This window comes from Amblyomma maculatum, unplaced genomic scaffold, assembly GCF_055883805.1.
Source record: "Amblyomma maculatum isolate TAMU_Amacu unplaced genomic scaffold, ASM5588380v1 scaffold_14, whole genome shotgun sequence".
Classification (NCBI taxonomy): domain Eukaryota; kingdom Metazoa; phylum Arthropoda; class Arachnida; order Ixodida; family Ixodidae; genus Amblyomma; species Amblyomma maculatum.
This window is the reverse complement of record NW_028146739.1, coordinates 447,094-465,031: the sequence shown is the minus strand read 5'-3', so window position 1 is coordinate 465,031 and position 17,938 is coordinate 447,094. Positions and strand designations below refer to the sequence as shown.

The window sequence follows — 17,938 nt, the reverse complement described above, 5'->3', positions numbered from 1 at the left end:
TTGTGCAATCAATCCATCACGGGCACTCTGCCGAGTTCGCTCCCCGCCACCGGAGGAGCTATAAAAAGATAAACGCGCCCCGACGTTATCGCTGCACAACATCTTGGCACGCTGCCAAGAAATGAGCTGCGGATGCGACGACCCAAACGGAGTGACGCGCGCCATCGGCATGCAAGCGAAAACGCTCGCGATTTTCTGCCCTAGCGACACAGAAACCTTGTATTGAGCTGCCGCGGTGGCTCGAGCGGCGAGCGGGACGCAGTTCCAACAAGTTGGAAATTTTTCGCTCTGTCGCTGCCGCTCGTCGCTGAGATCGCTCAATCGCTTGCATGTGAGCGAGCTGGCCTTAACGCATTTTTTTTTTTTTCAAATTCTCTGTTGCTAAAGGGGAGGGTGGGTTCATTATGCGAGTGGGTTGATTACGCGGCAAATACGGTATCGTTTTTTCGCATCGTAAGTGCCTTCACAAGTCAATTTCTGTATATCGAATTATCGATATATCGAACTTTTTCGCGATCTCCTTCGAGTTCGATAAATCCGGGTTCGACTTGATAAGGCTGCATGCTGGCGGCTGTTTAAAATTAAAAAATAAAAACTGGAATGATTCGCGGCATTACTTCCTTCTTTGAAAAGGCATAATCTCAATGCTTATAAAACAGAGAAAGGTAAACAAAAACATCTCAAATTAAAACAACTAGGACCTTTAACATGCATAATAAGACTTTAGGTATACAACATGTGCGATTTCTGGGTTCACCTGGCACCGCTGGGATATGGCCGTGTCATCGGGGATGACTTTGTAGTCAACTTGTTTGATGCTTTGAAGGACTTTGTATGGGCTGAACTACCGCTGCAAGAGTTCACTCAGTCCACGGCGGCTTATTAGCTCCAAACCCACTCTTCGTCTCCTGGCTTGTTGCAAGCTGTATTGTTTGGCGTCGGTGATTTGCTGGTCTGTAATGCACAGCCCAGCAAGTCGTCAGGCTTCCTACACGCTAAAAATAGGCGGCGATGTATAGGTTCTTTTCGTCGGTTACGTGCTGCAGCATTGCATTGATTCTCGTCGTGGGTTCCCTGCCATACACAAGGTTGAAGGGGGTCGACCTGGTTATTTTTTGGATGGTGGTGTAATAGGCAAAGATGACCTAGTGTAGAATGCTGTCGCATGTCTTGTGTTTGGCGTCAACATACATGGCGATCATGTCCGCAATTGTTTCGTTGAGACACTCCGTAAGTCCATTGGTCTGGAGGGCATGTGGGGGCGAGAAAAATATATAAAACAACAAATGGGCAATACAGGAATGATACAGAAAAAGTAGGAACAACAACAAACAACAAAAAGAGGCAAAGTGGATTGCAGGGAATAAATATGCTCTTCAATAGCAGATCTGATCAAAACAGTGTTGGTAAGAGTAGCAGTTGAGGTGTGCTGGTAGTTCCATTTGTTGCTAGTTTTCGGAATCAATGAGTGAAAATATGTTAGCGTGACAAAAAAGGATGTCTATTTTATAAGAGTGGTCTCTAGGTTCACAGAGAAGTGCGTCTTTATGGTGATGCTTGTAAGGAGTGAAAGAGAGAAGGTTTCAACATAGCTTTCATATTAGCATGAATTGTGCACTATGGTATTCCATAGTATCCAATGTGTGGTTGAGACACTCAAGCCACACCGATCATGCATATTCTCATTTTGGACCTCAAATATCCAAGCATGCATTGCTGTAAATGAAGGACAGAGTATTGGTTGTGTAGGTATCTATAAGATGTTACATGTTCCAGGAAATTCGCATTGCTTTGCATTGGTAGGGTTAAGACACATTTTCCAGGTGCTACACCAGTCGAATATTGGTCACACCCTCCACATTGGCTTTTTTCCCTCTCTAATCATTGCACCATCAAAATTATTGCAGCGAACAGGAAAAGCTTAATGTTTGTTTGAGCGAAATACGGGTGGCTTGCCCTGGCACAACACCCTTTAAATACTGCATTGTTGTAAAAGTCCTTTTTAGGTTCATTTTCTCAGGGGACAAAGTTAGGATTTCAGTAATATGGTGTTATAAAAGACTATAATTTATAATTTATAGTCTGGTTACACCCGAGAGCAGTGAGGTAGGCTCTCTGGAGGCATAGTCCACAAAGGTGTTACAACTAGTGAAATCCACCTAAAAAGTAAATATGAGGCTGTGGCTGTTACCATTTTCTGTTTTAAGAAATTAATAATGTGCTCCTTATATCTCCAGCCTCATTTAACCGTAAGGAAGAACCATAGTATCTCATAGTCTGTGATTTTGGGGAAGCAAACTGACTGATACTTATATTTTATTTTGTGCAACATCTGTTTGTTTAAGCGAAATTTCAGAATAATATTTTTATGTAATTTGAAATGCTTATTCTATCCTTTACATAGAAATTTACACACACACAAAATATTTACTTCGAAATCAACATTTCTAGCCACGTCCGCCTTTGACACCTGCTTGAGTTTTGTGCCCATCCTAATCTAAAAAAGAAAAAATATATTTTTCAGCACTTATTTTGTTTACATTTAACAGGATGGTTGTCACTCATCTGACAACAGTGAAAAGCAAAGCTAGCTAGCAAATTTTGTTTAACCAAATAAATACAGCCGGATTATTTGCGCAGTATTTTGCTTGTGCTTTTGTGTGTTTTCTCGGGCAACGGGCATACCTTGCAGCTGGATATTTAGCACTCATTCAGTGACAAAGATAAAGTGCTTTAGAAAGCAGTGCTTTCACGGGAACCAGCGTAAGTCGATCAGAAATGACAAAATCCCCGCAACACAATATAGCAGCGAACGTCGTGGTCAGCACACACATCTGCATCAAAGCTTTTACGCTCGGCCAGACACATGGAGACCATGAAGGCAAATGTTTGTGACTATAACAATAGCCGGATTGGCATTAACATTCTCATATGCACCTTGTCGAAAGCTGTGAGGAAAGTGAGGATTTGCATCTGGTTGAAGACGCTGCACGACCAGGAGTTGCTTGCACATCTCCCAGCAATGTGTGAAGTGGTTCGCAGTGCACTGGTTTGAGACATTCAAGCGGCAAACATCGAGCGACATGGCTTAAGCTAACATTTGAGTTCATTCGGGATTTCTCCAGGGTGGTCATGCAAAGCTGACTGACTTCACACAAAGGGCTACAAACAGGTCACTAAGGAGGTCTGCAGGGAAAGGCACAGAAGAGACCTATTGATAATGGAAGTGGCTAACTGGCTGGTGGCTATTAAAGGAATTCGTCAGCATCTAGTTCTAGAGTGCTATTCTGTAATAAAGCTATTATTCAACTTCAAAGGCAATTATCTTGAAACAGGAGTTTTTGTTTTGCAACATTTGGCCTTTTTTTTTCAAAAACTACTGGAACTAATGGGATACAAATTTAGAGCTATTGAGTAAACACTACAGAAAGTCTACTAACCAGAATTGTCAACATTGATGGAGGGGATTTTTATATTTACTGCAGATTTAGGCATCAAAATTGGTTGTCCTAGTAAAGAATCAATGCAACGCTCAGAAAACAGTAATCCTGGTTCATTATCATCATTTTAGATTGCTGATTACAATGATGAGTTTTCTTACCAAAATGCATGGAAGGAATAGGGCCTGCCCTCTAGGGCACTGCTCGCCCAGCTGTGTAGCTGCCTGGAGTAGAGTAATTCATAGTTGCAGATGCACAAAGTTTGTCCCCTTGTGTTAGCAATTTTAAATGCTTTTTGTTGTTAACCCATAAATCATCCCTAATATTGCACCTGGTCACTGTACAAATGGAAAGCCCATTTGAAGGAAACATCTTTTTAGCCTCAGACCAACTGAATGAAATGTTTACAGCCTGTACCTAATCAATGCTGGTCAGGCATTTGAATAAGTGGACTGAGTCAGAAAAAAATTCTAGACGTTTTGGAACCGCACACTGAGCTGGACAAACAATTGTCACCACTTATGTACGCAGCACGTGACGTAATGAGCGTGCGTAGATGGCTGGCATAGTCCCTTGCGTGATTAAATGCCTAGTGATTCCAGCAGCTGCCGAGATGATGTGTTTATTTCCTTTTCAGCAATAGTGGCGTTGTTCCAGTCAATCTTGTATGTTCTCGAACGTGGTCGGCAATGGTGTTTGTCATGTGATTATTATTTCTCACGTCACGTTTGTGGTCATTGAGTCATTTTGAAAACTTTCCTGTTTCGCCAGTGTACACTTGGGGGCAATCAGCACATGGAATTTGGTAGACAATGTCCGGAAAAGTCTCAGTCGGCAGCCTATCTTTCACGTTCATGAGTCGGTTCCTGAGCTTGCTGGTCGGAATATGGGCAATGTGCATGTTGTATTTTGAAAATGCGCGATAGTGCCTCGCCGCTGCACGTGCTTGGAACGTCCTGCTTCTCTGTGTTTCCGGCTTTAATATCCGCTTCTCAATCTTGCAGATAAAGCGATTAGGGTAGCCGGTATTAGTGAGTTCACGGTGGATCATCCTTAATTCGTTTTTCAATACATCGCTATCTGAGCAGATGCGTATGGTGCATGTTATCAAGGTTGATACCACTGACATCTTGTGGCCGGCCGGATGACCTAACACTGAGGTAGCGACCTGTGTGCGTAGGCTTTCTGTAGACCGAGAAGATGAGGGCGCCCTTATCCCTGCGAACCAGAACGTCCATGAAGGGTAACAAGCTGTCTGTCTCAACTTCCAGGGTGAACTGAATATGCGTGTTTTAGGCATTTAGGCTGTCCAGGAAGTGTGAGGGGTCTTGCTTCTTCAGAATACAGAAACAGTCGTCTACGTAGCGGTAGAAAACTTTCGGGGCAGGATTAAAGGTGGTCAGTACTTTGTTTTCCAAGGTTTCTAGTACCACATTGGCCATTGTAACCGATATGGACGCTCCCATTGCCGTTTCATGTGTCTGCTGATAGAAACTGGCGCGATAAGAAAAGTACGTGTTGCCAAGGCAAAATTTCAGCAGCTCACTGAGTTCGGGAACATCGAAAGGTGTGCTGCCTGGAAGACCGGCATCATCTTTTAGGGCCGATTCGCAAGCATTTACTGCCAACGCCACGGGAAAGCTAGTGAAAAGCCGCATAACATCGAATGACACCATAATGTCTTCACTGAGCGAGACATCCTGCAGCTTTGATACAAATGCGGACGAATCTTTGACGTTTGTCGAGGTCTTGCCGGCTAGTGGGCTGAACACCTGGTGAAGATAGCCTGATAACTGGTAGAGCGGTGATCTGGTGAAGTTGACAATGGGCCGGAGCGGGGCACCAGGCTTGTGGACTTTAGGCAGGCCGTAAATTGCAGGAGCTGAGCCGTTAGTGTAGAGCAACCGGTGGTAAAGGCCCTACGCACACAAAGTCTACGCACCTCAGTTCTACGTTTACCGCCTCAATTATCTCCCTGACACACTGATCATTGTGTCGAGCAACGATTGTGCTTTTTTGGAACGCAGGCACGCAAGGTTTTCTGCGGCGATGTGTAGACTCATCGTCACAATTACGATAGTGCGTGCTAAGATGGCCCTGGTCACCATCATTTACCTTCTTGTTGTGTTCTTTCAATCTGGTATTTATACACCTGCCAGTTTGTCCAATGTATTCACGTCCGCCGGCCTGCCACAAAATGTCAGGGGTATCATCCTTGATAACACGTGCCGTACGCATCTGCTTAGATGGCGATGTATTGAAAAACGAATTAAGGACGATCCACCGTGAACTCACTAATAACGGCTACCCTAATTGCTTTATCTGCAAGATGGAGAAGCGGATATTAAAGCCAGAAACACAGAGGAACAGGACGTTCCAAGCACGTGCAGCCATTCCTTATTTGCAAGGGGTCAGCGAGGTACTACGGTGCGTGTTTTCAAAATGCGACATGCGCATTGCCCATATTCCGACCAGCAAGCTCAAGAACCGACTCATGAACGTGAAAGATGGGCTGCTGATTGAGGCTTTTCGTTGTCTACAAGATTCCATGTGCCGATTGCCCCCAAGTGTACATTGGCGAAACAGGAAAGTTTTCAATATGACTCAACGGCCACAAATGTGACGTGAGAAATTATTAATAATCACACGACGAACGCCATTGCCGACCACGTGGGAGAAGGTACAAGATTGACTGGGACAACGCTACTATTGTTGCCAAGGAAAGAAACAGATAATCTCGGCAGTTGCTGGAGTCATTCAATCAACACCAGCTACCATGGACTATGCCATTCATCTATGCACGCTTGTTACTGCGTACATAAGTGGTGACCATTGTTTGTCCAGCTCAGTGAACCCGTATGCGGTTCCGAAACGTCGTGATCCACTTCAGCCTGTACATAACTGTCACCTCAGACTTGTAGAATATTGGTGCACGCGCAAAGTAGCAAAGAAAGATCAAACTAAAGTATTGGGTGTGTTAATGTTTGAGAACATAATACATATTAAAAGGGCGGGAGCTAAAGCTCGGCATATCCTTTGTAACGCTGGAAAAAGAAATGGCCTGGCAAAATTACATATCATCTTTAAACCCCCAAAAATGTGGGAGCAGGTACATAAGCTAAATGGCCCTTTCACACTTCCTCTTCAAAACCAGTATAGAGAAGCAAGCGATTGTTTTTGCACTTTCTTAAGATACAGCTGAGGGACAAAAGCTTCCAACAAGTGGCAGCCCGCTTAATTACAATCCAAGAATTAAAAAGTATTTTTTCTGCAGATAAACGGACTGCACCTGGTCTTGGGTCTGTATTCCGAGTTTGCGTTATTATAGAAAGTGTCACTATCTCCTCGAGTTCGAGACATCTGATTGGGGGAAATGCCGGAAGTGGTAGGGACATCTGGTTCCAGCGCTTCCACCAATCAGGGAGACCGACACTTCCGGTAACGTTTGGACCCTGATGGAATGCATCATAAAATGTTTGACCCGTCTAACTGAATCTTCAGTTAAAGAAAGTCTAGCCCTGCAAAATAGACGCCTGTCTGATGCGGGGTTCCCGGAGGCCCTTGCAGTTTTTGTGGCCGAGGGCCTGCTCCAGAAAATGAAACAAGTCCGGCAATCTGAAAAGAATGCCGTGACAGGCCCGGATGCACGCAAAAGAGTAGCAGTCATTCCATATATCCACCAGACTTCCCACAACCTGAAGAAGATTGGAAAGCGCGCAGGCGTTGACGTTGTGTTTTTGGCCCCACTCAAACTATCAGTTCTATGCAAGAAAACTAACCCGTGCTGTAGCAAAAAAAAAAAAATCGTGCATGATTAGACACCAGAATCGGTTTGTCACTTGAGACGAAGGTGTAGTATATCGCGTTCCGTTGTCCTGCGGACGTGAATACATTGGACAAACTGGCAGGTGTATAAATATCAGATTGAAAGAACACAACAAGAAGGTAAATGATGGTGACCAGGGCCATCTTAGCACGCACTGTCGTAATTGTGGCGATGAGTCTACACGTCGCCGCAGAAAACCTTGCGTGCCTGCGTTCCAAAAAAGCACAATCGTTGCTCGACACAATGATCAGTGTGTCAGGGAGATAATTGAGGCGGTAAACGTAGCTCGTACAGAGGAAAGGTGTGTAAGCATGCCATCAATCTCACTAACCAAGAAAGAGCTGATGTTTCTGGATCGATGGTGATTAGGGCCTTGTCCCATCGCCTATGCCTTTCATGCTGATTGCTTTTCCTGCTCTTTCCTGTTGAAGCTTCAAATGTGTATAAATGCGTGGCCTATCAGAGAAATAAATAGTTGGAAGTCAGCGCTCTTTTCACTCTGTCTGTCGTTGTCCCTTCTTGTGGTTCGCGCTGCAATACAAGTTAGATATGAACCAACTAGCCCGCCAAGCAACCATTCTTGAGTAGGTGTTCTATTGAAATTTTTTCACAAAATTTCGATTCTCGGAAAACTCCTAGAGGCTTGGTAGAAAGTCATAATTTTGCCATTTCTGCCACCTGGAAAGTCACCGACATCCACAGGCCTATTGCCCTCACCAGCTGTCTAGCCAAATCTTTTGAAAGCATTCTGAATATCATATTAATGCTTACTCTCGAATCTTATCAACTTCTGGACATCCACTAATGTGGTTTTAGAAAAGCAAGGTCAACAACAGGCCTTTTGGTCTTCATTGAAAGCACAATCCGAGAAGCTTTTCTTTGATCTAGAGAAAGCATGTGATACAAACCATAGGTTCAAGGACCTGCGCAACCTAGCTGACTTAGGAGGAATCTGAGGCAGAATGCTGAAAGTTCTGAATGACTTTTTATCTAACCTTACATTTCAGGCACATCTTGATACTGCCTTGTCAAAAAGTTTTACTCAAGAAATGGAGTTCCTCACAGGTGTATTTTAAGCACAACTCTTTGTGTAGTAAAAATGACTATATCTAAGGTAATGCCAAAATTTTTCATCATCATCATCAGCCTGACTATACCCACTGCAGGGCGAAGGCCTCTCCCATATTTCTTCACTTAACCCGGTTCTGTGCTAGCTGCATCCACTTGACCCCTGCGCCCACCTAACTTTCTGCCGCCCCCTGCTACGCTTTCCTTCCCTTGGAATCCAGTTTGTTACCCTAAGCGACCATCGGTTATCCTCTCTTCGCACTACATGTCCTGCCCATGCCCATTTCTTCTTCTTAATTTCCGCTAGAATGTCGGTAACCTGAATTATTTCTCTGACCCACTCTGCACGCTTCCTATCTCTTAATGTTACCCTTACCATGTTTCGTTCCATAGCCCTCTGAGTTGTCCTCAACTTAATAGAACTCTCTTGGTTAGAGTTAACTTTCTTATATATATATATAGATAGATGATGTGGTGTTCCAGATGGTCCGTTGATCCGGGGACACGTTGCAGGAAACGGACGGGACAACTTTTCGAGCGCTACGGGCACTTTATTGAACGGGTCAAAAACACATTTTGCTTTCGCGAACACAGTTCGCGACTTCCTGCCACCAGTCGTAAGTCGGCAGTCAGTCTGTCCACCCATCTGTCTCCGTCCTTTTTTTCTCCCCAAACACCAGTCTTAAGTATACATTTTCAACATCCTGGTGACCAACCTAGTGGCCAATCGGAGGAAAAGAGCTTCTTCAAGCCAATCAGAATGACAAAGCCACATTTTAAATAGCCAATGCAACATCGGCGCCTCCCGAGATTGGTCCTTCGCGAGCCCCGCGTGCCTCCCACCAATCGTTCGCCCTTTCCCCCTGTGGAGATGACTCACAGATACTCTCTCAAAATCAGGGGCGAGACAAAACAAATTAGCAGACACATGAACGCCCTTTCACTTTCACCGGCAATGCATACACGCGAGAGGGCACACAGGGCTTCGCCCTTTCCCCCTGTGGAGACGACGCACAGATTCTCTCTCAAAATCAGGGGCGAGACAAAACAAATTAGCAAAGACACGTGAACGCCACTTTCACTTTCACCAGCAATGCATACATGTGCAAGGGCACACAGGGCAGCAAGAAATACGAGGGTAGTGTCCGGACCCCGCTGGCCGTAAGAAGAGCGGGAAAAAGAAGAGAATTTATTGCTACCACGCTCATCAACACGGGCGCCGTGTGCTGCGGCGATGTTTCCGTCAACTTTAGAACCGTCTTGGCCGGCTCGGCGAGAGCGCCGCGGGGTATTTATGTTCACGCGGGAGTCGACAGCTCGATGGCGCGGTGCGCGCCTTTCCGCTCGAATACTACGGAGGCATCGCATTAGAAACGGCATTCCCGGCTCGCGCCGCGCAGCCAGAAACACGAGACCGTTTGTGTGTAAACGTCGCGCTCGCTTCTCGAGCGACTGTCTGTTTTCGTGTTTTGTTTTGACAGCTTACGGTTGGGTTGCGCCGGTGCCGTCTCATCGGTAATGCGCTGAGCAGGGAAGTCATAAACCTTCGCCCGTTATTGGTCTGAGCTGACAGGGGAAACGACGACGTGGTTCGCTCTCCGCAGTCTCCGCGTCGCCGGCACGCCTGACTTGTACGGATCTGTCTTTGAAACTGAAACAACGTGTGCTACCCGTAAGACGACCCTGGGTTTCCCACGCGGCTCCAACAGCAACCAGCACACTCCTCCGGTCGCACAGGCCAAAGGTCACTGCAGCGTGCACATTTGCAGGCCCCTTAAGTGGTACGAGCGGCAGATGCGGCGCAGGTTGTTTTCCCCGAGAGTCATAATTCTCGCGTCTGGCGCCGAGATGCCTATTCTGTCTCACGGTCCGACCAAAACCTCCCAAGGTCTCAGCCCCGAACTCCTGGTCAAATAACTTTTCCTCGCGTATTTCAAGTTCAACGGGCGCCTGGACGCGGACTCATAAAAATCCCCTGACAACAAAGTTAACAACCAGAAAGAAAAGACAAACAGAAGAAGCGAGCCGGCTGTTTTGGAGTGCTCCCCTCCTCCACAACGGCCCCGCAACTTAACAGTTAGCCTCCACGCTTTAGCCCCATAGGGGAGTACAGGTAAGATGCAACTGTTGTATACTTTCCTCTTGAGCGATACCGGTAAGCTGCTAGTCATAATCTGCGAGTGCTTGCCAAATGCGCTCCATCCCAATCTTATTCTTCTTGTTATTTCCTTTTCATGGTCCGGATCTGCGGTTACTACCTGTCCTAAGTAGACATATTTGCCTACTACTTCCGGTACTTGGCTACCTAATGTAAACTGTTGTTCCTTCCCGAGGCTGTTGAACATTACCTTCTTGAAGACATAGCGCAAAAACGACAGGGACAGCACAGATGTAGACGGGACAGGCGCTAACTGACAACATTATTTTCAAGGAAAACCGCAGCACAATATATGTCAAAAATGATGTGACAATCAAGGGGCCTTATACTACGACCGAACACAGTTTAACAAAGGGCGGCCGACAATCTTGACCTGGAAGACCACAAAAGAAACAAGGAGGAGGGCCGGAAAGCATTATCAACAGGTTACATAAAGAACTCATTGTGAACTTATTACAACAGCATTGTGGCCAAGGGGCGGTGCCAAAGAACCGAACCACAGCAACGAGCGAGCCTAAAAGGGCCCAAAACCAGAGAGAAAGTGTGAAGCAAAAGCAGAACTAAAATCGGGAGTGTGGAAGGCATAAAACATTCAAGTGCTAAACAAGAATAGTCAGGATGGGCGAGTGGAAGAACAATTATGAGGAATGAGAAAATCAAGGGAGGGCAAGGAATAAATGACATACTACAGACGATAACTCGTTTCATATCAGTCAACGCCTGAATTGCTCATTCATGCTAGCAGCCATGCGATGTGTACAGGATTTTGTTGTGGCACCGTGAAGAGAGGAAAACACGATGCCACGCTCACAACCTTGGAGTGCGCGCTATCAAAACGTAACCGACGCTTTTTTGTACGCGGACGTCCAGCACAGAGTGCGGCCGTTGCATGCACGAAGAAACATCAAACTAAGTTCACGGAATGCAAGGAGAATGTCGCGTACAGGATTCCAATCAGTATTGATGTGCCGACGTTTTGGAGCGGTCAGTGCGATCGAGACAGACTGTACCGCTGAAACAAGTGTCGGACTATCTGTGTATCAACCACCTCAGTATCCTCTAAGCAGACAAGGAGGGTAGTTTTGCTGTATTGCCTCAGGACGTGTTTCAAAGGAAGGCTCGGGAAGCTGTTAGCAGTCACTTTGACAAAACGGACCAAAGATGCCTGAAAAAAGCCAAGGCAAAAAGATTATGTGAGCGGTCAAGACTAGATAATCTTGCCAAACAGATCAAGGATAGTAAAAAACTGAGCTTAGATGTATTCAACACTATAGCCAAACATATTGGATGGAAAAACAGAGCAAAGAAACAAGCGCTGACTCACAATTGGAAGTTTATTCAGAGAGGGAACACAATATATGGAAAAAGTGACCACTCTGTTAAGAAGTGAACAAGCAAAAACGTGTTGCTACATAGGATGAAGGCACGCAATCTCGCTTTCATGCAGAAAAATGGATGGCTTACTAACGCACAACCTAGTTCTTTTTTTTTCCTTCATGTGGTAGGCCTCTATTATCTCGCGTGTTAAGCGGGCTGGGTGCTTATAGAGGATATTAGAATAGTGCAGTGAAGGATAACAAGCTTCGCAGTCTCGGACATGGTCAACGAGATTAGTAGATTTGTTCATGTCCAAGTTATTCCAAGTCAGTCAAGTTAGTCCAAGTCAGCGCTCGTCTTGTGTTTCTTCGCTCTGGTGCTTGTCTTTTGCGCTGTTTTTCTATCCAATTCGATGTATTCTTTTCTGCTAAAACACATGAAGAAGCCTGTCCGCTTCGTGTGATTATCTCGGAAAAAGGTACTTGGCAGAAATGTTTAGCGCTTTTTTTTTTGCAAGAGAAGCTGGGTATGCTTGAAATGGATGACCCATTTTTGGTTAAGAATTCCACATAGGTTGTTGAATGGTTACGTTGTAACAAGAATAAGAAGGTGTCTGCCTTCGCAGTTAACATCAGAGGTTTGTTTTACTCTTTACCACAAGACGCCTTATAACTGTGTGTAGAACAAGCCATTGACATGTTTGGTGCTATTTCTTTTCAGAACAACTCAGGTTTAACTGCAGACAAATTTTTAGAATTACTCAATGTATACTTGAAATCCACATTCGTGACCTGGGAACCTACCTGCAAAAGCACGGAATTTGCGTTGGGTCATGCACTGCTTCTGTACTAAGTGATCTTTTTCTCGCCATGCATGATAGTCTTGAAGGGAGCAGCGTTTCAGAAGTGGTTAGATTAGACTTTTTAATCATCATTGATGATGCCAAGGCAAACTTTAAACCTTGTGCTGAAAATGTATGTAATGGCTTTAGGCGAAACATGTCTCCATTAATTCTGATGCATGAAATTCCCCATGAAAGTTCTATCATGTTTTTAGATGTACGACTCAAGTTTCTTGATGATCACATTTGTTGGGGTTATGAACCTCGAGTGAAAAAAGCGCTTCTCCCTGCAGTATCAGCACACTCGAAGCTGGTAAAGTGAGGTATAGGGAAATACTGTATCAGCAATTCCCTTAATAAGTCTTGTATACATATGCTTCGTGGAGCCCTGGCGCTACGTATTAGTCAGCTTTATGATGCTGGTTACTCCCTTGTTAGTGCTGTGGCTGAAGGTATGCTTAGGAAGAAAAAATTAGGACACGAGAAGGATGATCGCAGAAAAGTAGCTTTAATTCCATATGTGCACCAGACATCACATAATCTGAAAAAAATTGGAAAGCGAATAGGGGTTCAAGTTTTGTTTTCTGCTTCTAAGGGGGAATGCTGTGCTACTTGCTAGACAGGGGACAGGTGAAGGACAACACACGAATGAAGCGTAAACTTACAACTGTTTATTTTTATCGACAAAGCACATACTTATATACATAAAGCAGACAGGTCTAGCAAGTAGCATAGTATTCCCCATTATTCCCCATTATAATTAACCAACTGGCCCCTGTGTTAGCATTGTTTTCTGCTCCGTTGAAACTATCATTATTATGTAAGAAAACAAACCCATTCGCAACTAAGGTGAGCCCTTGCAGTATTAATTATCAATACCGCTTTGTCAATTGTCAAGAGGGTGTAGTATATTGCGTGCCTTTGTCGTGTGGCCGCGAATATATCGGACAGACGGGCCGATGCATTAACACAAGATTGAGAGAACACAATGACAGCGTAAAAGAAAGTAATTGCGACAATAAATGTGAACGTCAGCATCGGAAAAAGCCATGCGTGCCAGCTTTTAATCAGTACACGGTTGAAAGTAAACATCAGGATCAGGGAGTTGGAGAAATTATCGAGGCGGTGAAGGTTGCGCGTGCGGGAGATAAATGTGTGAGCATGCCATAGGTCTTTTTGAGCCAGAAGGAACTCAGATTTTTAGATGAATGAAATTGGGCTTCTGGTGTTATGCTGTGGCATCATGACGAGTGTCGTTTCCCTTTTCTATGATTTCACACTTACATTTCACATATACATGGCACGCTTGGTGAAATAAACAGTTGGAAGTGAGCGCTCTGTTCTCTTGTGCCTTCCCTTCTTTCTACCTGCGCTATTATTGAAGCCAGATTGTGAGGACTGTTCTTTTGTAATAGGGTGGCGCAGGTTGAGCTGTTGCCATGGCATTGATGTGGTTGTAGGGCGGTGCTGGTTGGGGCTGGGGGACAAAAGGAGGGGGGGATGCAGCGACGTGAGTTTAAAGGCCGTTTCACATGATGCGACATGAGCGAAAAATGTCTATCCAGTCGCAGTGTTGTTGCGGCGCCAATCGCAACAGCCCTTTCACATGTTGTCCACCCAGATGGTGAGCTATGATGGTAGATATGATTTGCTGTGAGGGGGCCCATTTGTTCCTTTTGGCATTTGTGACAGTGGTGTGACTCATGGACAGGTCAGGAGGAAGCTGAAATGGGGGAATAAATGGTGTGAAGGCTAAGTGGGTGTTCAAGGTAACTGACCAGATTTCAGGGAAGGTAAGCAATATAGCAGAGGTGCCACCAGGAAGTCAGGTGGCCTCAGCTGTGCAGAGTTAAGAGGGCTTAGTGACGGGGATTGCACAAGCAACATCTGTTTCCCACTTCCCCTGAAGGTACGCCATCCTGAAGGATGCAAAAGAAGCCCAGGCCACGGAGAAGAGAGTGGAAGAAGCCAAGCAGGGACCCATTCCTCAGCAGCCTGCAATGCATCATGTCCCCGTGGTTCAGCCAGGTGGGCCAACTCTGTTTATGTTCTGACTGCACGAGAGATTGATTGCATGCAGCTATGAAAATGCGGTGAGAACCTCCCATCAGAAGAGCCTCTGAAAAGGCCGTATGAGCATAAAATGCATATTCAGAAGGGTAGTTGCTTCATGATACCAAAGGAAAAAGGGAGGGGACACGCATCACTAACTTCCAACAAATTATTTCAGAAAGAAAAGGGGGACTCGCATTTCTGGCAGTTTTGTGAGCGCATGCCTGATGGTTCACTGTGACATGATGGTACATACTTTTCCTTTCTGAAATAAACATTTGTTGGAAGTTAGCACTGTGTGTGTCCCCTCCCTGCATCGGTGCCTTTCTAAGCTACATTTTTATCTTTCTTAAATATATACTGAACAAATATACAAGAATATTGAGAAAGCAGCACAATTGCATTCTTAAGACATGATTACACTAATACAGACACATAATTCGGGTTAGTTTTGAGCGGATGGCTGTATTTTTGACGTTTTCTGAGCGGTCGCCGGGTCAGAGGCAGCGCGCTCCCGACTGTGAATGTCGGTTCCCTCGCGCAGTGTCGGTTCCTTCGCGTTGCGCTGTGCACAATGCTGCGAAGTGTGGAATGCTGCAAACGAGGGAGGTTGAGGGGAAGGGGGACACTACGGAGGACACGTATTGCGGACATTTGTTTGCGCGCTGGGAGGAACGATGAATTGTGCGCAGGAACACGAACAGCAGAAAAAAAGAAAACGCACGTTCGTTCCTGCACTTTGTAAGTGCCATGGGCGAAAGGAAAAATGAACAGGTGCGACCGGCCGCAATGGGGGTAGTTGTGACGTGATATCCGGTTTTGTCAGAGCTGTCACAGGAGCCTGCTAGGTGCGGCGATTTGAAAAATATTGATTAAAATACTTACTTTCCGCTCATTTCTGTTCATAAAGTGGATTGTTTTGGTCACTCCCAATGCGATAGCTACCATCTGCGCTGGAAATCTCGGCGGTAATTTTTTTTATTCAGAGTACCTTTAAGATGCATATAAATGCATTTTATGGAAGAATTACTTGGAGCTGTATGTCAACAGGCTTTCCTTGTAACATATAGAAGCTGCCTAGTAGGAAAACTTTGGGTGTAAAGTAATTCCGAATAATGAGCAGTTTTACATCCCAAAGCGACTCAAGCTATGAGAGACGCCGTAGTGGAGGGCTCCGGAAATTTTTACCACCTGGGGTGCACTGAGATTCCACATGCGTGCCTTGCTTTTAACCTCCATAGAAATTTCCTAATACAGTAAAACCTCGTTAATTCAAACTTGAAGGAACTGAGAAATGACGTATTAAGAATAACAGGGTAAATTTATTAGATGTAAAACTATGCATGAGAACAGGGTGGCATTTTCATCACTGTCTGGGAAGGCACTTGAGCACAGAGGGATGCCAGTTAGCGTTTGTAAAAAGCTCATGTCCGCTATTCATTGTTATGGACACTCAGTGGTAGCACTAGGCGTGAAGCTGTTGTGATGACCACTTATCGTGTTGATCATACCTGGTTGCAGCCTGCCTTATTAATTGGTGCAGAACAAGTAGCAATCGACCAATGCCATAGCTTTGATCTACAAGAACAGTAATTTGGGCTAGATTGTTTAACATGTTTAAGACAGGAAATTATAGCGCGAATAAAGACAGGCAGAAACGACGCAGGACAGGTGCTAACTTAAGTTGAACCTTTTTCGTTAATCTCCATGCTTCAGCCCTATAGGTCAGTACTGGTAGGATGCAACTGTTATATACTTTCCTCTTGAGTGATACCCATAAGCTGCTGATCATAATGTTTGAGTGCCTTCCCAATGCACTCCATCCCAGTCTTCTTCCACTACTTATTTCCCTTTCATGATCCGGATCTGCGATAACTACCTGTCCTAAGTAGACATATTAGCCTACCGCTTCCAACGCTTCGGTGCCTATTTTAAACTGTTGCACCTTTCCCAGACTGCTCAGCATTCAATGAATGCTATGTCTTCTGCATATTAATCTTTAGGCCTGCCTTTCTCCTTTGCCTGTCCAGATCATTTATCATTTCTTATTTATTTATTTATTTACACATACTGCAGCCTCGACGAGGCTATGATAGGAGTGGGGTACAGTGCAAAACAAAGAAACAGGAAACAAACATAAAACATTACGAACAGGCTTCTAAGAATTCCTCTAATGATAATGAACGGATGTTACCTGGTAAAGAATTCCAAGCTTCAATGGTATGAGGGAAAAATGTGCATATAAACATGTTTGTACATGCAAAAAAAGGAGAAATGTTTAGGACGGGGTGGCTTCTTGTAGCTGAAGGTTTAGAAAATGTGAGATTATTATGTGGTGAAGAAAAGCGAGGGGAATTGTACATGAGTTTGAGACACTCAAGGTGACGACGTGTGGCAGCATTAGTTGTGGGAGAAAAACAGACGATGAAAAAATCATATCGAATTGCCTGCAAACAAAACGTACAGCCTCCTTCTGTACAGATTCTAGTGTGTTAACATCACACAGTTTATATGGATTCCAAACGACAAGGATGGGGCGAATGCTTAGTTTCTTGAAGAGCAGTGCGCAAAGTGCGATGTAAGTATCCTAGTTTTTTAAGGGCCTTATTACTGATGACATCAATGACATGTCGTGTGTTAGCATGAGAACGAGGTACTTGTATTCGTACACTCTGTGCAGGTTGACTATACTATATAAATATGTGAAGAAGGAAGCGCTCGGGTGACGTGAAAATGACACGATATTCATTTGCCATGTATTCAACCGGTTGTATCGGATGTGTGACGTGGTGCCCAGTTCTCTTGCGTGTGTTTCCTTCATTACTTTGTTTTTGAGTGTTTTCATCACTTTGTTCGTCGCGCAGTTGCCCCCTTTAGATGCATGTTTTTCATTCTGCATTATCACTTGTGTCCTGTTATTTTCTTCATTTTTATGTATTTTATCACTGGCGTTCCCAGCAAGATTACTTGTCATCTCCCCCCCTGCAATAATGCCTTCGGGCGCTGCAGGAACTTGTAATAAATAAATAAATCGGTGAATGAATTGTTAAGGATGACATGATCAACTCTGGATTTAATGGTTCGATATAAGACACAATCGTCGGCATAAAGGCGTAACTTTACTGAAGCGTTAATTGACATATAATTAATATACAGTCGAACCCGGATATATCGAACCAGGATATATTGAATTTTGGTTATATCGAACTCGCGGAATAACCTTTGAAAATTCCATG

The 17,938-nt window shown here is 44.7% G+C and overlaps 1 protein-coding gene across 5 annotated transcripts in view; it reads left to right on the top strand.

Annotated features, from left to right (window-relative positions):
* LOC146172058 (ubiquitin carboxyl-terminal hydrolase 8-like) overlaps positions 1-17,938 on the top strand; it is a 469,773-nt gene that overhangs the window by 53,433 nt on the left and 398,402 nt on the right. For all 5 annotated transcript variants that reach the window (XM_084586092.1, XM_084586094.1, XM_084586091.1 and 2 more), the window contains one exon: positions 14,560-14,678. In XM_084586092.1, the coding sequence (XP_084442218.1) occupies positions 14,560-14,678 (119 nt within the window). The remainder of the gene's footprint in view (positions 1-14,559; positions 14,679-17,938) is intronic.